Source organism: Falco punctatus, assembly GCF_963210335.1.
Source record: "Falco punctatus genome assembly, chromosome: 3".
NCBI classification, from domain to species: Eukaryota; Metazoa; Chordata; class Aves; order Falconiformes; family Falconidae; genus Falco; species Falco punctatus.
Genome location: NC_137582.1, coordinates 20,264,644 through 20,288,801, shown reverse-complemented (window position 1 = coordinate 20,288,801; position 24,158 = coordinate 20,264,644). Strand labels below are relative to the sequence as shown.

Here is a 24,158-nt window from a genome sequence, read left to right as displayed (position 1 = left end):
CTTGTTTCATGGACGCTGAACTACAGATTTGACTACATTATGAAATAATATCTTCCTTCATAATCATTATAATCAGCTAAGCAAGACAATCAGACATGACCGAAACTTAGTTTTGAATTACATCTGCTAATCATACATAAACCAGTTAATGATACATTTTACTGTTAAACGTGAATAGTGTAAAAAAACCCACACATTTTTTTTTCCAAATTGCTGCTCTATTAAGCCTTTTTACCAGTAACCTATTTAATTACCAGTAGAATCTTTATTTACTAAAGAAGACATTCTAATTCTTAATTGGCTTGTTAACTTTTAAATGTAAAATTTACATAATCTTGTCTACTGATTTTTATACATCCTGGAATCCACTTATTCATTCACTCCACTTATTCACTGGCACTAGTGCTGTCTTTTCAGTAAATGCTTGAAAGCCTAGTTTGACCATTTTAAACTAACGTTTTTAAGGAAAAGTATCATCTTAAAATGCTGCCAGTTTCTTTCTGTGCACAACAAAGGTTTTAAAAGTTTAATTTAGACTTTACATTATAAACTATCACTTTTACATTTATTAAATGTCCCGAATTACATTAACAGGAGATGCAATCAAATTACTCAAATGAAAATATTTAAAGTCACAAAACCTGAATCAGAATAGAAAAGCAAGAAATCATGTTGTACAGAAAAGAGGGCATATAGTTTTGTCAAAAAGGAAAAGAAAGTAGACCATCTACTCAATGAAGAACTCACATTTGGTTAGAACAAGCTGATATTGCTGAGACAATGTTTGGATGAACAACATTTGATAGTGCAGTACACACATTTTTTTATCTTACACTGTGAAATCTGGAGCGATGAATACATGAGTTTAAAACTATCTTGCAGAAAATATTTAGCATGACCGTAGGTACTATAACTTCTGCTTTCCACTTCCACTAATATCCATACATTCTTACGATTAAATAAGCTTGTTAACTTTATTTAGGTTCAAAGCTGTCAGGATCAGGGATTGTGTCTTTTTCTGTATCTGTGTTGTGCCTACCACATAGTATTCTAGGAATCTATAATAACATCTAAAACAAAAAATATAACATGGTTATTAATTAATAACTATCATACATACCATATCCGTTAATTGCTTCTGCCAAACACTAATGTTTAAAATCTGCTTTACTGAACTTGCCAAGATCCCAAAATTAGCCTCCAGTTTTGTCATGACTGTTTTTGGAGATAAGGTTTGAATGTCATAACAACTGATTAGAAAGTTGCATTATTAATATAATATATGCCTCTTTTTTTTGCCTGTATTGCTGTAGCTTCTCTTTTCCTTTCTCCTGGTTTGTCCCTGACCTCCTTTTATTTCTGTTTCCAGTTGATACAATTTTTCCTCTCTTCTTGGCAAGAGGAACAAACTTGCGGCCTAGAGACTTTAAAGCATACTTCTGTAGCCACGGATTTCACATACCTATCCTGCTGTCTGCACAGCATTTTAACTGAAAAGCTGTACTGAAGCAAATATTTCTGGAAATTTTTATGAACTACAAGAACTTTACAGCCATTTATAATTGCCTGGCATTGGTACTAAAGGATGAATGGGTGTCAGTAGGCAGGGCACACCAACAGCCTTTGCCAGTCTTGTTAACACCTACATGAGCTGCCGCAGAGATTAGAGAGCAGAGCAATCAGATGGAAGGAAACAGATCAGAACACAGCTCTGCTATGCTTTACTATCCTCCTTTCCTACCTCCCCCTATTTCTTTTAGATTGCTGCACAGGAAAATCCAGTTGTGCACGGATGGCAAGCAGCCTGGAAGAAGGTGCTTTTTCCTTTCATTAAACAAACAAGTGAATGGCTATTTGTTGACCAAATGTTTCAGTCTTCCTCACTAGGCAGGTTTCTTAACTCCTGGTCATTCGTGTTCACAGCATGCTGGTGCTACGCTATGGTAGCACCTAATAGTAGCGGCTACACTTGCTCCTCATAAAGGTTTCACATATTGAAACCTATCAGTTGTGAACGTACCCTGTTCTCTGCTGCATCCGAGTACAATTCCCTCACATCATCATCTCTCACTTTTCACTCTTGCAGCTGTTGTAATATTTCAGCTTTTATCTAGATTTATGTTTGTTGGAGAGCCATCGTTCACCAAAGTCAATAGATATTAAGGACAAACAGTATCATCCATTAGTGGATCTGAAGTTCCACACTTTTCCTTTTTTGAAGGAAATCTTCCTTCAGATATATGACCACATCCCTGTGGATTGAGTTCTGAATTGCTATTTCATTGTGGCAGTGGGAAGGTACAGAAAGCAGTTGCTGACCATCTGATTTGATCTATAGGGTATGATTTTCTGTTCTTCGATCTCATGACACCGTCTACACTTTAGAGTTCCTAATTTCTTCCAACAAAACTGCCGCAGGATGTCCAATGCAGTACTCGTCATGCATCTAACATCTTCAACCCAGTCTCACCTATTACAGATGTACGAGGTTATCAGATTACTGTCTTACTAACATTTATTTGGAGATTTCCTCCTTTCTTTGCTTGCATTCTAGATTTAGTGATAATCTGGGCATTAAACAGCCAATCACTGAAATTCACAGTGAGACTCCTGTCCTGCAGTTTCTGAAGTATTGTTTGCACATCACCATAAAAGTTACAATTGTTTTGTATTTTGCAGGACTAGTCAAAAGAACTTTGCAATGTGGCAGGAAGATACATTTATCGTGCAAATGCCCATGAATACAAACGCATATGAATACTAATGCAGGGTGCTCCAGCCTTCTGTAAATTTTCTTGTCAACATGAATGTTCAAAACTCATGAAGCAGGAGGTAATGTGAATGTCAGTAATGAAATCATTTACTACACTATCAGGAATGCTTTTCAATCTACTTCCTCAGCTGTGCAGACTCTCACAAGATAATAGCTGGTAACACTTCCAGCACATTACAAAATTTACCTCTATGTGCAGTAATAATCTAGAAAATTTCACATTCATATTCGCTTAACATTTGATTTTTAAAAACTCATTAAGCAAATGGGATGTTGTTCAATTTCAGAAGTGTTACATCTTACTCCATGTGCCTCTGCAAAAATGTTGAGGTTGTAGTGTCCTGAAACAGTTTTGTGTGTCTAGCACTTAGTCTGTTAGGATATTAGTTTCTTTCAAGGATGGAAGAAGTTGCTAAATTCTCACAAGACCCAGCATTATGTGCCAGATCAGATGGCTGTCACCTCTCCAGTCCTACCATTTGGTGAATTCCCTCCAGTACTCTCTCTGGCTCTGGCAGAAGCAGCAATCTGCAGCTAGAAACACTCCCCTGGAGCTTCTTGTCACATCACCTCTACAACTGAACTTACAAAATAACCAGCTGGGTTGAAATTTTCCGCTGGTAGTTACACAATCCTCTTTGCAACTGCCCCACAGCTGCACAAGCTGTAATGGTGCATGGTACATGCTATCAGGGTGAGCCCTAGCCAGGAATGGAGCTTCCCTTTCCTATGGAGCAGGAGCACTTCTCTTCCAGGACCTCCTGCACCCCTCCCAAATCTCTTCTGGTTTCAGCTGGGACAGAGTTAATTTTCTTCTCAGCAGCTGGTGCAGTGCTGTGGTTTGGATTTGGTGTGAGAACAATGTTGGTAAGACACTGATGGTTTTAGTTGTTGCTGGGTGATGTTTATACTAAATCAAGGACTTTTCAGTTTCTTAGGCCCTGCCAGCAAGAGGGCTGGGGGAGCATGGGAAACTGGGAGGGGACACGGCCAGGACAGGTGACCCGAACTAGCCAAGAGGTGTTCCTTACTATATGACATCATGGTGAGTATGTAAACTGAGGGAAGAAGGAAGGGGGGGACATTTGGCACGATGGCATTTGTCTTCCTGAGTAACCATTATGCGTGATGGAGCCCGGCTGTCCTGGGGATGGCTGAACACCTGCCTGCCCATGGGAAGCGGTGAATGAATTCCTTGTTTTGCTTTGCTTGCGTGCACAGCTTTTGCTTTACCTATTAAATCATTCTTATCTCAACCCTTGAGTTTTACATTCTTTTTCCAATTCTCTTCCCCATCCCTTTGGGTGAGGCGGATTGAGCAAGTGGCTGAGTGGTGCTTGGTTGCTGGCTGGGGTTAAACCATGACAGAAGACACGACTGAAAAGTAATCTTACATTTTACCCATAGACCTGTGTGTTTTCGGTCCATTCCTTGAATTTGGTGATGTTTACAGAGCAAGTGAACGTCATGCTAATCTCAGCGAATACTTGCACTGAGTTTATTTTCAGTTTAGAGGCATACGTATCAGCAAGCATGTGTTCCAAGGAGAAAGCATGTGGAAAAAAATGTTATTTGAATTCATATCTAGCTTCCATTTCCACAAAAGGGAAAATAGAGGGAGTCTGTCCTGGAAGCTTTTTAGAGGGACCAAAGAAAGGAAAATGGGAAAAGGGAATGAACTGTGTTAAAGCACTCTCTATAAACAAGCCCCTGACTTTGGTTTAGAGAAAATGGCATGCTGGTCTGAATAGACTTTTTCTCCTCTATGGATTTCAGTAGGAAAACCTGGATAGAATTTAGAGAAACACAGAAGAAAGCCTGAACAGATCATTTACAAGGAATATTGAAAGTATTAAATTATTTGAGCTTGGCTAAACAATGACACAGTAACATTTTCAGTCCACAAGTATTTTTAAACTATTTTTAAATGCTGTTTTTACAATGAGGCAGCTTATAAGTGAAGCAAATATGTGGACCACTCCTTTTAATACAGTATCTATCTCCCTGGCAACTAGATCGGCAAAAACAGAAAAAGAGATTAGATGACCAATTGTTTCTTCCATCTCTCATGTCTTCGATTTCTTTGCTGGATGGCTGATAAAGTGCTCTGACTCTGTGACTCCTCTGGGTGGGTGAAGCTCAGTTCAGTGTTTCCTTTGGCAAGGAGCAGTACATGCAGTTAGATGGTATGCTCTGCTGATATCATATGGCTGTCTAAAGGAGAAAAAAAATCTGCCTTGGAGTGCCAGCAAGTAAAGGCTTGGCTATGACAACGAGACCAAAATTTCAGTGTTTCCTTATGAGTATTTTTAAGCCATGACTTACGGAAACAGCAAGGAGATTTTGGGAAGAACAGACAATCGGTCCAGGAACTATGGATGGGAATTGTTCCCTGGAAGGGCATCCAGCTTGCCAGACCCAAATGTGTAACTCGCAGACAATGCAGGAACTCAGAACAGATGATGGAGAAAACGGAGATGTATTACTGACTGAGATAAATGATAGATGCTCAAAATCACATATCTGAACTGAAATGCATGGTCTTCAAAATTATTCCAGCTAGAAGAAGGAACACCTCATGCCAGACGTGTCCCTGATACAACCTGCTTTACGTGTACTCAGTGTCCCTGCCCTTCTCCCGCCTCACAGGATGCGCCTGCTGCTCAATGGGCCAGAGCTTGTTATGGAGTATTCCTCTGTAGGGATCACCTTACTCTTGTACTCCTCTGTCTTTACTGGCTAGTCATTTGCTCTGTGAGCAAAAGCTAGTTTTTAACCTTTAAAACCTTAAATGAGGATAATTACTTCTGAGACTGCCTCTACGCTGTGGCACAAAGCAACAACAGAGATTATAAAAGTGCTCAAGCAAAAAGGGTTCAATTCAATTGTACTTCATTTGTTTTGCTTGCTTCTCATTCTCAGTAGTTTACAGTTTCTATTTCAGATCTCTCCCAATTCAAAACCTCTGGAACTGCTCATTCCCAGGACACACTGCAAATTTGTGTTTATTCTCCCAAGCTTTTTCTTTTTCAGTTATGGCTGCAAAAGAATATGACAAAAGCATATTGGAAAATGAAATGAAAACTATAAAGTATGTTTTCATTACTTATGGCCAGATTATTCAGCACTTGGCAGAGACCAAAGAGGATATGGGAAACAGGCACAAAGGACAGTCCTAAATCATGCCATTTGGTAACAACACTTATTGGAAACATCAGGGACTCTCAATTAGCTGAACTACAATTTCATTAGCCAGACCCTTTTCTCTCAGACATATCCTGAAGGGTTATTCTTTAGAGAAGAAAAAAAAGCTGAGGAACCTCCACTCTGCTGAACTAACTTTCTGACTGCAGAACATCCATTTTACCACCATTAGGCTCTTCAAATTGCCAGCCTCTTCCTCCAGCCTTTATTCATGCAGGTATTCTTATTCTCAAAAGCAATCCGAGAAGTAATCCTTTAATAGCTGTTTCATCCAGGAAGAGCCAAAACCCCCATATATTTATTCCACGTGACCTGTCCATGTATCTCTTACTGAAGTACTCAAAATAGAAATTAGGGGATACGTTCCTCAAGGACCTTATTGTCTCTCTGCACCAAGATGAGTTTCACTCCCTGAATAAGGAAAATTTCTCCAATTCTGTTTATTCATTCTCATCTTTCGCAGTAAAATGAATCCAACTCAGATTCTCAATAATGTCAGTCTGGTAATTTCAGGTATAAAACATAATTATATATTATTTCAGGTATAAAACAAAATTATAATTATATATTATTATATATATAATTATAAAATATATAATTAGGGTTAATAAACTTCAAAATAAAATTAAATATGCAAATAAAGACTATTTCATTTCTTTTGAGATCAAATATTAATGGCCCTTTTCTGGCACGTCTCATCTCTTTGCTTCCCAACACAGTAGAAATCAGCACAACAGAACGTGCTGCCATCCTGAACACGAGCAGGCACCCATACCAGATCCCACGGCAACACCCACTTCAGATTCCTTGTATAAAACCATCACTTTAGAGGGCTGCAGCACAGCCCTCAAATTACTTCAAGCACTTTGTTTAGTCATCCCGCCCACCCCAAAATAATAGTTATGTTTTCTGGCCATAAGGATACAGAGAATTCCCAGGGGTGAACAATTAAAAACTAGTTAGTGTGTACAGAATAAGTGCTCTAAAGAATGACAGCCTTGAGCAGTGTGGACACGAGCCATTCCTACCCTACTATTTGCACTACTTGTAACAGTATGGATACCATGTTTGTGCTTCTTGGCTCTCTTCTTCAAATCTTGGTCTGCATGAAAACACAGCAAACACTTCCACCTACACTCTTCTGATTACAAAGAGCGAATTTTCTTGCTGTGCACCATAGCATTTTAACATTAGAACCACTTGTAAATGAGAAAATAATAATAGAAGCTTTCTTAAAACCTACACTTTCTCTTATGTTCCCCAAAAGAACAAAGCCATACATAGTTACCACCTGGTGACTTGTGCTAAAAGTATTCCCAGCAGGCTCTGTAGCTGAAATAGGTCAGAAGGAAAGAAACTGATGGAAATTTTTTGGTGGTACATGCAGATTGGAATACACTGGAAAATTTTATTAATTCCTTTTGAGTGCATAGAATTGTCCATATTAAAGGTAATGATGCAATTCCCCATACCCACATAATTAGTTTTGAAATTTTCTGAACAATGTTTCAATTTAAAATGATATGTTATTTCATTCCAAAGTTTTCTTCAATTGTATGTGAAAAGATTTTTTACAAAAACCTCTAAAATATTTTGCTTCCAACACATTTTTTCCAAATTTCTAATTTGCCAAAACTGTTCTTTTTTGGATGACATAGAAGGCATATCTCAAAAAAAAGTAAAATCCAAAACACTGTCACTTGCACAACTCCTAAGTATTGCAAAACTGATGGCATCATTGCATAGGCTCAATGGAACTGTAAAACAAGAGGAGTCAGAGACACGGATGCCAGCAGGGCTATGATTTTACTGGCATACTGAAGATGTGGTGGGATGGTTCCCATGACTGAAGTGTTGGAATGGAAGGATACAGGCTCTTTAGGAAGGACAGGCAGGGGACACGAGGGGGGGGTGTAACCCTCTCTGTTAATGACCAGCTGGAGTGCATGGAGCTCTGCATGGGGATGGATGAGGAGGTGACCAAGAGCTTATAGGTCAGGATTAAAGGGAGGGCAGGGACAGGTGACATTACAGTGGGGACCTGCTACAGGCCACCCAACCAGGAAGACAATGCAGAGGAGGCCTTCTGTGGGCAGATAGGGCAGGCTCATGTTCACAAGCCCCTGGTCCTAATAGGGAACTTCAGCCACCCCAATATCTGTTGGAGGGACAACACAGCAGGGCATAAGCAATCCAGGAGGTTCCTGGAATATGTTGATGACAACATCCTTCTCCAAGTGATAGAGGAGACAATGAGGAGAGGTGCCATGCTGGACCTTGTTCCCACCAACAAGGAGGGGCTGCTGGGGAATTGCTGCAGTGACCATGACATGGTGGAGTCATGGGATCCTTAGGGCAGTGAGGAGGGCTTACAGCAAGATCGCTACCCTGCACTTCGGGAGAGCAGACTTTGGCCTCCTCATGTATCTGCTTGGTAGAGAACCATCGGATAATGCCCTGCAGGGAAGAGGGGCCCAAGAAAGCTCGTTAAGATTCAAGGATCACCTCCTCCAAGCTCAAGAGCGAGGCATCCCAACATCCCAACAAAGAGAAAGTTGGGCAAAACCACCAAGAGGCCTGCATGGATGAACAAGGAGTTCCTGGACAAATGCAAACACAAAAAGGAAGCCTACAGAGGGTGGAATCAAGGACAGGTAACCTGGGAGGAATACAGAGAAATTGTCTGAACAGACAGGGGTCAGGTTAGGAAAATTAAAGCCCTGATAGAATTAGAGCTGGCCAGGGACATCGAGGGCAACAAGAAAATTCTTCTATATGTACATTGATGATAAAAGGAAGACTAGCGAAAATGTGGGCCTCTCTGGAAGGAAACAGGAGACCTGATTATACAGGATATAGAGAAGGTTGAAGTACTGAACAATCTTCACCAGCAAGTGCTCCAGCCATACCACCCAAGTCACAGAAGGCAAAGGCAGGGACTGGGAGAATGAAGAACTGCCCGCTGTAGGAGATCAAATTCAAGACCACCTAAGGACCTGAAGATGCACAAGTCCATGGGATCTGATGAGATGCATCCATAGGTCCCAAGGGAACTGGTGGATGAAGTGGCTAAGCCACTGTCCATCATATTTGAGAGGTTGTGGTAGTCTGGTGAAGTTCCCACTGACTGGGAAAGGGGAAGCATAACCCCCATTTTTAAAAAGGGAAAAAAAGGAAGATCCAGGGAACTACGAGGCCAGTCAGTCTCACCTCTGTTCCTGGCAAGATCATGGAGCAGATCCTCCTGGAAACTATGCTAAGTCACATGGAAAATAAGAAGGTGATTGGTGACATTAAGGGTAAATTGTGCCTGACAAATCTGGTGGCCTCCCATGATGGGGTTACAGTGCTGGTGGATAAGGGAGAAGCAACTGACATCATCTACTCAGACCTGTGCAAAGATTTGACACTGTCCTGGATGATATCCTTGTCTCTATACTGGAGAGACATGGATTTGATGGGTGGACCACTCAGTGGATAAGGAGCAGGGTGGATGGTTGCACTCTAAGAGTTGTGGTCAACAGCTCCATGTCCAAGTGGATAACTGTAATGAGTGGCATTCCTCAGTGGCTGGTTTTGGGACCGGTGTTGTTTAACATCTTTGTCGGCAACATGGACAGTAGGATTGAGTGCACCATCAGCAAGCTTGCTGATGACACCAAGCTGAGTGGTGCAGTGGACACACTGGAAGGAAGGGATGCCATCCAGAGGGACCTTGGCAGGTTTGAGAGGTGGGTCCATGCAAACCTCATGAACTTCAACAAGGCCAAGTGCAAGATCCTGCACCTGGGTCAGGGCAACACCCAGTATCAATACAGGCTGGGTGGAGAAAGGATTGAGAGCAGCCCTGAGGACAAGGACTTGGGGATGTTGGTGGGCAAGAATCTCAGCATCACCCAGCAATGTGCACCTGCAGCCCAGGAAGCCAACTATATCCTGGGCTGCATCACAAGAAGCGTGGTCAGCAGGTCGAGGGAGGTGATGCTCCCCCTTTACTCCACTTTAGTGAGACCTCACTGGAGTACTGCATTCAGCTCTGGGGCCCCCAGCTTAAGAATGAGATGGATCTGCTGGAGGACAGAGGAGGGCCACGAAGATGACCAGAGGGCTGGAGCACCTCTCCTATGAAGACAGGCTGGGAGGGTCAGGGTTGTTCAGCCTGAAGAAGAGAATCTCTGGGGAGACATTATAGTGGCCTTTCAATACTTAAAGAAGGGTTATAAGAAAGACGGGGAGGGACTATTTAGTAGGGCCTGTAGCGATGGGCAAGAGGTGATGGTTTTAAAATAAACGAGCGTAGATTTAGATTAGATACTAGGAAGAAATTCTTCAATATGAGGGTGCTGAGACACTGGCACAGGTTGCCCAGAGAAGCTGTGGATGCCCCATCCCTGGAAGTGTTCAAGGCCAGGCTGGATGGGGCTTTGAGCAGCCTGGTCTAGTGGAAGGTGTCCTTGCCCATTGCAGCGGGGTAAGAATTAGATGAGCTTTAAGGTCCCTTCCAACCCAAACCATTCTGTGATTCTATGAAAACACCGCATGAAACACTGTACAAAACAAAAAGTAGTAGAATTCTTCTATAGGCGAAAGGATAATTGTTTTTTAATGTCAACTCAAAAACACAACCATGATTAAGTCTGGGGAATCAATTCTGATAATATTGTCATTAAAAACTAATCACACCTTAACACACATCCTACTTAAAATAATGACACAGTTAACCATGTTAATCACTGAACAAGTCCTCTGTTTTCTTGGAACATCCATCTTTCAGCTGAATCAGAATGAAAAGAGAAGCCATTGGATTCAGTACATGCACTAGCGGGGAAAATTCCATGCCCTGGTTTACTCAGCAAAATCATACATAACCATATTGATCTTCAATGGCCAGAAATATCTTCATCATCCCTATTGTGGTATACGCAACAGGATTACCAGTAAACTGTCTCAGCATGAACAGATCTTTTCAGAAAGAGATTGCCTTACTTATGGTGAACTACTGTCGCTCCTTTGATGACGTTCAAGCGGACCAGTCTTTTTTGGTTCAGAACCATTTTCCTTCTCAGAATCTTTCTAGTGGGGTACTTTAGGGTATCTTCTGGGTATTGATGCTATCCACTTGATCATGCTGAAAAGGATATATACATCAAAATATAGAACGTCTTCTAGGAACACAATTCTGCTGCCTGATGGGAACAGGCATCCTACTATGAACATGAAACACTTAAGTCTTAATCCGAAGCTGCTGGGACCATTCATGAATTTGCATAGATCTTCACAGGAAACAATCTTCTTATCTTTTCTCAGTAGCTCAATGAAAAGAAAACCAGTTCATTAAAACTGACATCAGATGTAATATCACCAGCATCTGAGTCTCATATTTGTAGTTCAGGTACCATTTTCAAGATTAATCACACCATTCACCAATATTAAAGTCCTAAATGTTGAGGATGAACTCAAAAGCCCAGTTAACTGTTCATGTCTAGAATAGCTCCTGTAGCATGTATAGAAGTTGAGGCAGAGGGCTAAAACCTCCTGAAGTCAAAGAGCAACTTCAAAACTCCACAGTCCTTATAGACTAGTCATATAAGCACAGAGAAATGTAGTAGAGTCCACTTGAACCTCAGACAGATATCTTCTGAACCATAATGACTGTGGTACATACCTCAAAGCACACTGTAGTCGGGGAGGGTTGTTTTGAATGGCTCTGGCTAGATGAGAATGACCATCAGGATGATCCTAAATATTAGTTTATATACCCGGTCATTCAAGTGAGCGACATGATTGACATTTTGCAAATCTTCTTCCAGCAGCTCTACCAGCTCAGACAGACAGGACTGTTTTAGTTATAGCCATTTCATCTGTGGCTGAAGAACCTCTTATGCTGATACCGTATGTTGAGGGAGGAACAAGTACAGTTTGTTAGCAAGTCTGATGGCTTGCTATTGATATGTCAGTGTGTACAGAAAGCCAGTAACATCACTGAAATTATGAATTTACTGGGGTGTTTATTTAATTTTTGTTTGTTTCATATTTAGGTCGTATGCAACAGTCCCCCTGAAAGATGTCAGGAATTTACAGCTGTCACTAGGCTAAGAAGGGCTAGCTAAAAATCCCAACATAGAATACTTTCAAGAAAAATATTGCAATTTGTGAGGCAGACTACCAAGAGGGCATAAATTTATAAGACAGTGGATGGCAAGGGATGAATCATTCACTTTACATTTGTATCAGTAAAAAACGGTAGGACAAAAGAGCAGAAAGAGAAAGAGAAGGATGTGATATTTATGACAATTTTGATCTCTAAAAATTGTGCACTTGCCATACACACAGAATGGAAGAGAATTCTGCTGGGCTGCTTGTTGTGAAGCAGTGGCCTTCACAGGAGGCTGGACAGGAGGCTGGCTTTAAACAGAGGGGTGCTACCATGAATGCTAGAATTTTTGTAATGCTTGATACACACATAAACACCTCTGGATAAGAACAGGATCAACAACAAGAAACCCTCCAAGAATTAAGCCAGTTTCATTTGTAACCTCTGCTTCCAGTCTTTTAGATAGAGCTTCTTTCAGCATTTTGGTGGTGAAACATACATAACCTGTCTGGTGGTGTGGAAGTAAACAGGATGTCACAGAAGTGACACATTTAGGGTTATTAGCTCTATGGAGGTAAGGATCTGAATAAAGATCGTTTCCAGACAACCATGCCAGAGATTTAGCCCAAGGCAGACTTATGGAAATCCAGAGTGAGAAATCTTTGAGTATAAAGGCTGGTACTGGCCTATGCAGGAGCTCATACCAGCTGATGCTGACTTTGGGTATACACTCTCTGCAGTAAGTACAAAGCTGCATCCCTTCCAGAAAGAAAAGATATCTGAAAAGCACTTTGTGCCTTGACAATGTTTAAGTGCAGCATGAGACAGATTACCTGGCTTTCTTAAGCATTCATAGCCAATTCAAAGATGAATTTTAAAGCTAAGATTAGAGAACAGTGTCTGATCTCCTCCACAGCCCCTAGTTAGCATTTTACATACTTAGACAGGTTATGTCCCTACGGGTCAGAAATTACAGATTAATGACCTGTTTTCCTCTTGCTGCGTACCACAAAACGCTTTCCTTGCCTGTGACCCTGGTGCAGGAAAGCCCTTAAGTATATTCTTAATCTGCTCTGCTGCCGGACTCTGTTCCTGAATTTATACCTCTCTACACTACTTTCTGACTGTGTCTCCCTGCAGAGTGAAGAGCAGAGGTTAATTTCTTTACATATTAGGAGGGATTACTCTTTGCAACATCTAGAGCCAAGGCGGTGGCCCAAATATTAAGTCACTCCTTTAAAAAAGCAAACCCAGAGAATCTAAAATATTTATTTGTACCTACTAATTTTATATCATCAATAAAAGCTATTCATTGCCAGCTGAGCCACCATGAAATCTCTCCAGCTGATCGTTCTTTATTCTGTGAGGAGTAATAAAGGGTACTTTCATATGGTAAGAAAAGTATGTCACTCAAAAACGTTGTGAAACAAGTACAAACAAAAACTTTCACTGTTAGGAAGGTGAAACAGTATCCTAGAACTGGTAGTTCCAGTGGACTCCAAATTACGCACTCTTTGGAGGGAATGAAATGTCTGGGAAAAGGTGTTTGGTCCTATCACCTTATTTTCAAAACTGGTATTTTATAAACAAAGGGGCCTTAATAAATTTATTAAATGCAATTAAAAGTTGGTGGGGTTTGGTTTTTTTTCAAATTAAGTACACTGGCAAATATTATTTTCATTTCTTTGATTCTCTGTGCAGTTTTATGTGGTAAAACCTTTTTTGTAGACCAGAAGACATGTAAGAGTGGTATGCTAAGGTAATTTTCAGTGGCTGTGAATGATTATCAGCACTAAAAACCTCATCAGATTCACATACAGAGGGACAAACAAAAACAGATCTTCTATGTGCCTCTCTGGTTTACAGACCTGCTTCTGGGAAAACTGTAACAACAGCCATGCTTCTCTATGTAGCTATAGGAACAGCAAACGTTCATGCCTGGCCAAGAGCATTGGTCATTCTGTTCATAAGCAAGGTACAGTAAAAACCAGCTTTGTGCTGACTGCCTAAACCGGAGGCAAGAGGCAAAGCAGCAAGGGGAGAAAAAAAAAATGGAGATTAGGAAGGTGAAATCATTTGTAAGGTAGTGGATGACTGAAATAACCTCAAACCCATGTCCAAACTGCTAATAAGGTTTGAGCAACCCAGTGTTCCCCTTGTCTGGTCCCGCTGTCTTGCGAAGGAGAAAGCAAAAGGCCAATATGTGACAAGAGATTATGTGTTTCTGCACCAGTGAAGTCTGCTTTCCCCAGAACGACAGGCTTCTCCAGAAACCCCGCTGTTGCCACACAGCATCAAGAAAGGAATGGTGACTTTTGTCCAAAACAAAACTTGTATCTGGCGATTTCTGTTTTTGTGCTGAGTATTGCTTTGGCATAGAGCTATAGCAGCTTTGTAAATTCATGAGTACCACTTGTGTCATGTCTTAAGCTTAAAAGACCTCTTGTTTTCACTAGTCTGTCTACAACTTTTGTTTATTTTTCAAATATTTTCTCTTTAACAAGCCACAACAGAATCCAGTGCATATTATCTGCCCCAGACAACCAGAGGTAGAGAATATCTGCACGCCAGCAAGACCCAAGAAGGCCTGCCTTGGGCAGAAGGCAATTCCTGACAAGCAAAACCCGTTAACAGATTTAGCCTCCCTTACGCTTGGCCTGAATCTGTTCTGCATGCACTAAAATAACTGCACAGCACAGAGCACTGGAGCTACTTCGCCCAAGCATTCCTGAGGCCTGACATGTCGGCTCTGCATCTCCCACGGCTGCACACGTCAGGCGGGCACTGGGGAGCCTGTTACCGCTCCAACTCATCGTGTTGCACAGAACATGGAGGGCTCCCTGGACAACTGCTGTCTCCCACCAGCCGATATACTCAAACCCCTCTGGTGACAAACAGTGCCCGTGACCTGAAACCGAAGAGTTTACCGGGGAGCACACATCACCCCCACAGCTCCTTGTCTTCACGGGGTCCATTTGCCGTCTCTGTAGTGCCCACAAAGCTCGAGGCCTCACACCAGGGCCAGAAGCCGTGTAGCCCTGAGAGGAGCTTGTGCTCTGGGAGCGGGTCGCAGCCACCGAGCGCTGCCCAGCCATATCGGTTGTGACAGAGACCACGGCGTAGCCCCCCAACAGCAGAGGCTTCCCTACAATCTACTACCGGCAGCACAGCTCATGTGGGAGACGCGAACAGGGCTGGTTATGGGGGGCGGGTTGAAGTTGGCAGCCCTGGCCCGGGGCAGCCCCGCGCCTCAGGCGCCGGCCCGGCGGTGCCCGCGGGGCTCCGGCCCCCTCACCAGGGAGCGCCCCCGGGTGCGGGCTCCCGCCCGGGTGCGGGCCCGGCGGGGCTGGAGCAGCGGCTCGGCGCCGCCGGAGCAGGTGGCGGGAGGAGCAGGGGGCGCGCAGCGCCCGGCCCGGCTCCAGCTCCCCGCCTCCGGCCCGCTCTGCCCGCCGCGGGACGGGGGGGCGGCGGTGGAGGGGGGTCCCCGACGGCCTCTATATAAGCGGCTGCAATGGCTCTGCCGGCAGAGCCGAGCGGTGCGGCGGGGAGGCGGCGGCCGGGACCATGGCGACGGGCGGCGGGCAGGGCCTGCCAGCCCTGCTCCTCCTCCTCCTCCTCCTCCTCCTCCGGCTGAGCGAGGCAAGTGCGGGGCGCCCGGCGGGGCCGGCGGGTAGGGGGAGCCGGCGGCCGGGCCGGCCCTCCCGTGACCCGGCCCTCCGGGCCGTTTTGTCCCCGCAGGTGAGCGGCCGGGAGCCGGCGTGTCCCCGGCCCTGCGGCGGGCGCTGCCCGGCCGAGCCGCCGCGCTGCGCTCCGGGGGTGCCCGCCGTGCTGGACGGCTGCTCCTGCTGCCTGGTGTGCGCCCGGCAGCGCGGCGAGAGCTGCTCCCCGCTGCTGCCCTGCGACGAGAGCAGCGGCCTCTACTGCGACCGCGGCCCCGAGGACGGCGGCGGGGCCGCCGGCATCTGCATGGGTAGGCTGGCGGCGGGGGGGCGGGGGCCGCGGCCGCCGGGGCTGCGAGGCCGGCGCCCTCCCCGGGGCGGCGGGGAGACCCTGGGGGCCCGCCGCGGTGCCCCGGGGTGCCGCTGCCCGGCTGCGCGCCCCCTTCCCTCAGGGGACGCGTCGGGGCCCCGGGGCTGCGGGCCGGGGCTGCCGCGGGCGGGGTGCGGGGTGCGGGGAGCGGCCGCCCAGGGCCGGCAGGGCCGCCTGCCGCGGCGCGTCGGGAGCGGGCGCCGGGTGCCCTCTGCCTCAGGGAAATCGCCTCCGCTTTTCCCGCTAGTGCTGGAGGGAGACAACTGCGTGTTCGACGGGATGATTTATCGCAACGGGGAGACGTTCCAGCCCAGCTGCAAGTACCAGTGCACCTGCCGAGACGGACAGATCGGCTGCCTGCCCCGCTGCAACCTGGACCTGCTGCTCCCCGGCCCCGACTGCCCTTTCCCCAGGAAAGTTGAAGTCCCTGGAGAGTGCTGTGAGAAGTGGATCTGCGACCCGACAGATGAAGTGATTTTGGGAGGTTTTGCTATGGCTGGTGAGGAAACTAAAACTAATTAGCACAGTCAGTGTGAGGAGGAGGTGATACCATACTGGAAATACCCATGAGGTTGCCAAATTTAAGACACGCTTGTTTGTTTGGTCATTTTTTTCCTCGTTTAGAGTCACTAGTAAGTATACCAGTGGTTGTGAGTAAAGGCAGAGCTCAACAGGTAAAAGAAAAGATATTCAAAGGATGAATTCAAAGGCAGTTAACTTGAGATAGTTCCCAAATCTGAACTTGCTCTTTATCTGGTACAGGGTAGTTCTGTGAGTGGGATAAACCAGGGGCAAGCCTCCAAACGTTTCCCCACCACCACCAAAATCAAAGCTGCAGTCCTGCTAGTTGCTCTGCAAGAACACATTACATCATAAATACTATTTAACAGCTTAGTCTACAAGAGACTTTTTTTTTCCCCCTAAATTCCCCCGCTATTAGAAAGTGGTCGGTATGGTAGCTAAAATGCCAACAAATTCCTGCCTGTCTGTACTCGAGCTCTCATCATTATTATTGGCATTAAAAGCATTACAAAGTACTTGGAGAAGAGTGGTTATAAACACAGTGCATGGATCTGAAAAAAATACATCCCATTCCAAAACGCAGAACTCATAAAGTGCTTTTGTGATTGAAACAAAATACGTAATATTTTCCCCCTGTTTCTTAGGGAATTATGTCTCCATCCCCTTTAAATTAGTCTAGTAGTTCAACATGAATTTTCATAAGCTACTTTTACTGAGAGTTGAGGACACTGCATTCTCTTCCAGTCACTGCTCTTTGTGGTCTTAAGCAGTTAGTTATGCTGAAACTCAGCTAATCCATTTGAAAAACAAGTAAGGAAGGATCCAGGAAGAAAAGCTCTAACAGCTTTTCAGAGTGCTATGAAGTGTCAGTTCTAAGGCACATAAAGTCTAAACAAAAAGCTTGCCACCTTTCTACTGTCTTTTCCTTTTCTTTGATTTGTCTGGCATTGACGGGCTAATCCGTAAAATGCCTACAGATGGATTATTTGCATTCTTTCTAGCAATGGCCATCTTTCTTTGGAGGCCACCTTTTTGGAGCTTTACCATGTAAAAGGCAGAAATGCTGTTGTAAAGGAGGTTAACAGCAAGAGCTGCGATTGATAGCTCAGTCGTGTTGCCTCATTCTGTTTACTCCTGTGGTAACGGTGAAACCAAACGCTACACTTTACAATATTTGCATAATACAGCTTAACGCTGCCATGGGGGCAGGACAACGATCAGAGTTGCCTATAGCTTTGAGTAGCTGTGATAACTCCTGGAAATCGCTTACTTCCTCCCTCCCCACCATCACACTGGCTTTAATCTGTCAATAATTGACAAGACTGGGTGACTTTATGACTCTCAGGGTAAAGGCCTTTACTTCCATGCTGTTTATTAGTTTAGATAAAACATTCGGCCTCTCTCAAATCATATCTAATACAAATACTTCCATGACATATCTTTAAAACAGATTTGTGATGTATTTCCATTGTAAAGAGTGGAGAATAAAGAGTCGATCCGAGTTCTAAACCGGCTGAAAAATTGGCAATAATTCTTCCAGCTGTGGACTTGAGTGAACCAAATCTAAATGCTTTGCTGATTACACTGATAGGCACCTTTCTGGTTTTAGATGTAGGGAGCTCATAAAAAGGCAACTTTTAAAATTCCTAAATCCTGTCAAAAGCATGTGTTTTGGACCTTCTCTTGTCTTACGTGTTCCTTCCCAGATATGGCAGAGCTCATTTAGATACTGGCTTTTTGCATGAGGTTTTCTTGTAATAAAGTTCTGTGGGGTTTTGTCTCCAGCCTACAGGCAAGAGGCCACACTTGGGATCGATGTGTTGGATTCAAGTGCCAATTGTATTGAGCAGACAACAGAATGGAGTGCTTGTTCCAAAAGCTGTGGAATGGGTTTTTCCACCCGTGTTACCAACATAAATGAACAGTGTGAGATGGTGAAGCAGACACGGCTCTGCATGATAAGACCCTGTGAAAATGAAGAGGCATCTGATAAGGTATGCTGCAAAGAATGGCAAGGGAGCAGAGTCTCTTTGGCTGTAATTCCAAGGTTGCAATATTATGGTCTAGAATGCTCCAGATGCAAATGTACATAAATGCACCTTTTAGTATATGTGCAGCAAGCCCAGCATTTTTTGTAAGCGTTAGACTTGGCATGTGCTGCCCCTCCAGCAGGTCAAGGGAGATGATTCTACCCCTCTACTCTGCTCTAGTGAGACCCCACCTGAAGTACTGCATCCAGCTCCAGGGCCTCCAATGTAAGAAGGACGTGGACCTGTTGGAGCGGGTCCAGAGGAGGGTTGTGAAGATGACCAGAGGGCTGGAGCACCTCTCCTGTGAAGACAGGCTGGGAGAGTTGGGGTTCTTCAGCCTGGAGAAGATAAGGCTCCAGGGAGATCTTATTGCAGGTTTTCAGTACCTAAAGGAGGCTTATAAGAAAGATGGGGACAGACCTGTTGCCCTACTAAAGGGCAAGGAAAAGGGGTAATCATTTTAAAATAAAGAGGGTAGATTCAGACTAGATACAAGGAAGATTTTTTTTTGCAATGAGGGTGGTGAAACACTGGAACAGGTTGCCCAGAATGGTGGTAGATGCCCCATGCAAGGTCAGGTTGGGCGGGGTTCTGAGCAACGTGATCTAGTTGTAATCACATCACAGGGTGGTTGGACCAGATGACCTTTAAAGGTCCCTTCCAACCCCAACTATTCTATGATAATTTGAGTCATCCCAAAGAGATCAGATGTATTGCACGTGCAGACTATCTTGACAGCTCATGCAGGCTAACTTCTCCCACAAATGCAATTGTACTAGCTGCATGTATACTTCAGAGTTGCTCCAGTCATGCATGGATATGTCAGACTTCTAGTCTGTTGGGCATCTGGAACTGCAGAGGAATGTGTCAAATCCTGCAAAATCTTCTTGGGTAAATTAAACCTTATTTTATGTTTACGTTTATGATGCTTTTTCCAAAAGCAAATCCGACACTGACACTTCATGGCAATAAATGTGTATCTTGGGGAGCTGACTTTTTTGCTGCTTTTACACATCATGCAAGTGTTACTGTCAGGGAGAATAACATGTAGCTAGGTGAGAGGACTATCACTTCATGTAATGTTCTGAGCGTCGGAAAGCATTGCTAAAGCCTTTGCTGAATATACTGTGGGGTTTTAACTATTGTGTTTTGAAAAGGATATAAAACATTTGGGAACAGTTGGGGAAACTAACAAGAATGATCAGAGGTCTAGAAGACATGTTCAACATGTTCAGCTAGGGGAGAATAGATTGAACTGAACTTTTTCTGAATGCAAGAGAACGGAGATATGTTCTCATAACTGTGTTCAGATATTGCAGCCTGTTCGGTCTGTGGGAGATACAAGAAAGCGTGAGTTTAGAATGCATAAAAATTAAGACATGAGTGAAAACCTTCCAAGCAGTAAGAACAGTGAATTGTTAGGATTGTCTGGGGCAGACATGGAGTCTCTTGTCACTGAAGACTTCCAGGGACAAGTTAGACAACCATCTGTTAAGAATAACATGGATAAAGCTCATCCTGCCTTGGGTCACAAGAATGGGCTATTTTGAGGTTCGTTTTAGCTCTCTTGTTTTCCCCTGAATCTAGTCCTGTAACTTGCTCATTTGGCTTCCTGGTTCTCTGATGGAACTACACTAGCCTGAGTTTTCCAGTAGAGTATAGTTTGATAATGAATGTTGGTTTGGCTTGTCTCAGATGATAAGAGTGGGCTTTAATTATTTATCATTTATTACTGGCCCAATAACACACTGGTTGCAAAGGACAGATCTTGTAGGAGTTACCTGTAAGTATCTACCGAAGTAGATGTAGAGTCTTAACACTGTTGAATGAGCAAAGACAAATTCCAGTTTTCAGAGTAGACCTGTATCCTTGCATGTCACTTTTTAACTGATATCTGTCTTATGCAATGATACATCTAATGTGTCCTCGTATTTCTTTTAGAAAGGAAAGAAATGTATCCGAACAAAGAAGTCTTTGAAAGCCGTTCGCTTTGAATACAATAACTGCACTAGTGTGCAGGCATACAAACCTCGTTACTGTGGCCTCTGCAATGACGGGCGATGCTGTACCCCACACAACACCAAAACAATTCAAGTTGAGTTCCGCTGTCTTCAGGGCAAAGTCCTAAAAAAGCCAGTGATGTTGATCAACACCTGTGTCTGTCATAACAACTGTCCTCAGAGTAACAATGCTTTCTTCCAGCCGTTAGATCCGACATCTAGTGAAGCAAAAATATGAAAAGCATAAATTAGGTAGTGCAAAAGGTATAAATAGTTTATATAAAACTTGACCCACAATGAATGTAACAGTAGCATATGTAAAATATCTAAGATGTTTTTCAATACAGTCTAGGCGCTTTCTTTTTTCCTGTAGTTTATTAAATACCTCATTTTACATTTTTCCCCTACAAACGTCTTCTATTCACTTGAAGGAAACTTTGTACCTTGGACAGAGCCTTCTTTTTTTCTTGATGATGGCATACAGATTACGAAGTGAACAGCTAGACTTCCTCCTTGAGTTAAGGGGATCATGCCACGTGTTTCAGTAGCTGTAAGTCTGGTCTCTTTAAGAGTAAATAGATTCCTTGGGGAATGCATAATACTGTATCACATAAGCTTCCAGGTTCTTAACTTCACTTTGCGTATTGCGTATAAACACTTAAACAGTGGGGGTTTTCTCCATTCTAATGAAACTCTGTTTCTGATGACAGTAAAAATCTTACTGATGAAAGTGTTGCACCCCTGTGTCTTATAAAATACCTTCTGTCTATACCTCCGGCTTTCTCTGAGGATTAAGTTTGCCCATAGCCACTGCAGTGATACAGCTAAGATCTCTTTTCCTGAAGCATAGCAGATTGATAGCTGACAGTAATTAGATTTCTCTTTGGTAACTTCACTAGCAGTCTAATCCAAAACCCACTAAAGTCAGGGTCTTAGGAGAACTTGGTTCTAACTGATGTGTGTCTGTAGATATAACTATTTGGATGCAAAAATAAAATTTCTGTAAATTCCTCTAAAATACTAACTGTATCATATGGTGCTTCATTTCTTAGAAAGGTGTATATGTAAATAGAAACTGTATATATTGTAATATAACTTTACTAAGTAAATAAACTTTATGTGATTCAAAATATTTTTTTCCCAAAGTTGTTTTTCTTGAACTACCGACTTTTAACAGCTAAATGCAATGGGAAGAATAAGGGCCTGCCGACTCCTAAAATCGAAAGACCTTATCTTGTGATGTTCTTAGTGTACCTCATCCTGATCGCTGCCCTAGCAGGTGTGCAGGAAAGGATGAATAATTTGTGAGACACTTATTAGAAGGGAGGTTTATTTCAGAGTAAGTTAGCCTGGGAGATAGGATGAGGTAAAGAAAGTTAAGTTTGGACGTGGTGTGAGCTGAAACATAGTGGTAGTGGGCAAGAATAATTAGGTGATTCGGACTTCAGGTTTGGGTCTGAAGTACTAACAAAGTATTTAGTTGGGTCTTGCAGCATTTCAGCCTCACAAAAGCAGCCCGTGACCCTGCTTATGCTAGATATTGTATGGCAATATCCCCAAAGAATCTAGAGCCTTGAGGGTGGCAGTTTCGTGTATGTTAAAACATGTATGTGACAGGATTGTGTGTCAAATAGGTCATAAGTACAATTGTGCAGACGTTCAGCTGCCTAGCCTGTGGGACCAAGCTTATCCTGGTGTGTGTCTCTCTGCGTTAGAGATACCAGGGCAGTACTTATGCCACAACCATTCTATGACCATGTGGTAGGAAACAACTCTCTCTTGAGAAAAAAAACAAAACAAAACAAAACAAAACAAAACAAATCTCAGCATTTTTGGCCTAACGTCCCCTTTCTCTGGAGGAGCTGGCAACCTCCAGGTTGGGAATTCCTGAGGGGTACACACCCTTTCACACCCAAAATCATTTATACTCGCGCACCAGCTTTTCATTGTTGCATTGCTTCTCCTTTATCCCTCTGCTTTCCCTTTATGTTACCTAGATTTTCACATAATGCCCTATGTTTTCCTTTTATCGGCTCATACACGCAAAGCACAAGCACCAGGGAGAAGCAGTTCAGCAAGCAGCTTCCGCTTTGCAGGCAAATTGAAGAGCTCGTCTGGGATATGAACCCACAACCCCTTGTGCATTAAGATCATCCATTACTCTTCAGTTTGTTGTTTTCTCCCCTCCAAAGGCAGGAATTTAATTTCTGATATTTTTGAAGAGGCATAAATCAGCTTCCTGCTGAGACACTTCTTGTGGATTGTCCATCGCTTCCTGTGAGAAGGGGACTAAGTGCACTATGGCGTATGAGTTCAATTCCAACTCAAGTAAATGCTTTTGTCTATGGACATATCTCTGGCACTTTAAAGTACAGTCTCCGCTTCAGTACACCCAGTGCCAAAATGCCCCCTATCACCTTCCCTAGTGGTGCTCTGTGTGATCTCCACGTCTTCAATCCGTTTTGTAGAGAGGACAGTTGCATCATTATGAGCACTACAACCTTCACAGAAGAGAAGTGCTACAGTGTTCAAATCCTTGTCAGCTACCTTTATTTAACACCAGAATTATTGCAATCTCAATGTCTTCTTACAATACTGTAACATTTCAGCAGGAAAAATAGTTTTTGGAAAGGAACATAAATATTTCCTCTGGACAAAAGGAGCCAAAGATCTGAGACAGTTCTCCACTGTCTTTTAGACTATATACATAATAGCAATTCAGTGGCTATTTTTACCTCAACTCAGTTGATCCAGCTTTCCATCTGGTTATCAGTTTTGTTATATTCATTTAGATTTGTTTTACTTTAATATGGACAGTTACTAGTGTAGTCATTGGGCCAATTTCAGCCTGTTTCTGCACAAAGCCATGGCACCAATTTAATTAAAACAGTGGTGTATCAAACCTGTGACATTTGTATAAGTAAACTCCATTTCTGGTTTAGGACTCTTATTCAGATTGAGCAAAATTGAATTATTCATATGTCAGCAACTCATTTTCATGTCTCCGAGGATTCCCATCTGAGCGTTTCGGGAAACACCGCTTGATATTCAATGTATGGGTCCATACAGCAATATGTACCCAGCATGACATGTTGATGGAACAAGCACAAAATCTGCTGGTTGACTTGTTCATCCCCATACTCTCTGAACAAATTTACCTTTCCTTCGCTAGTACCAGTCAAGGACCGTCCCAAAAACAAGCTGATTAGAAAGCTTTTAAAAATTTATTTCTGCATTTAATTGAACAGCTTTTGGTGTTAGCAACTGGTAGGCCAGGTGCCACCTCCGATAAGTGATGCTGATGGCAGCCAGCGTTACCCCCTACAGCACGTATGCCCAGGAGAGATGTCTGTAGCTACTTCCAGGACTGCTTCATGTCTAGGACGTCATTAAAGCAACATGCTTCTTGCATTTAATCTGCTTTGAATTTGTCTAATGCAGCAGTCAATGACATATTGCAAACATGTCTTCCTTGGCCTTCACTGGCTGTGTAAGGAGACCAGCTG

At 43.4% G+C, this 24,158-nt stretch overlaps 1 protein-coding gene across 1 annotated transcript; it reads left to right on the top strand.

Annotated features, from left to right (window-relative positions):
- Positions 1-7,999: 7,999 nt before the first annotated feature.
- On the top strand, positions 8,000-21,382 carry CCN3 (cellular communication network factor 3). The gene is made up of 4 exons (XM_080379496.1): positions 8,000-16,041; positions 16,348-16,599; positions 18,408-18,616; positions 20,594-21,382. Exons 1-4 carry the CDS (start codon positions 15,636-15,638, stop codon positions 20,888-20,890), a joined length of 1,164 nt encoding a protein of 387 aa, XP_080235622.1. The 5' UTR covers positions 8,000-15,635; the 3' UTR covers positions 20,891-21,382.
- Positions 21,383-24,158: the final 2,776 nt, after the last annotated feature.

Coding starts and splice junctions, on each gene's coding strand:
- CCN3 (XM_080379496.1), top strand. CDS start 15,636: ATGGCGACGGGCGGCGGGCAGGGCCTGCCAGCCCTGCTCCTCCTCCTC. Junction 16,042..16,347: donor GGCCGCCGGCATCTGCATGG/GTAGGCTGGCGG, acceptor TTTTCCCGCTAG/TGCTGGAGGGAGACAACTGC. Junction 16,600..18,407: donor GGGAGGTTTTGCTATGGCTG/GTGAGGAAACTA, acceptor TTTTGTCTCCAG/CCTACAGGCAAGAGGCCACA.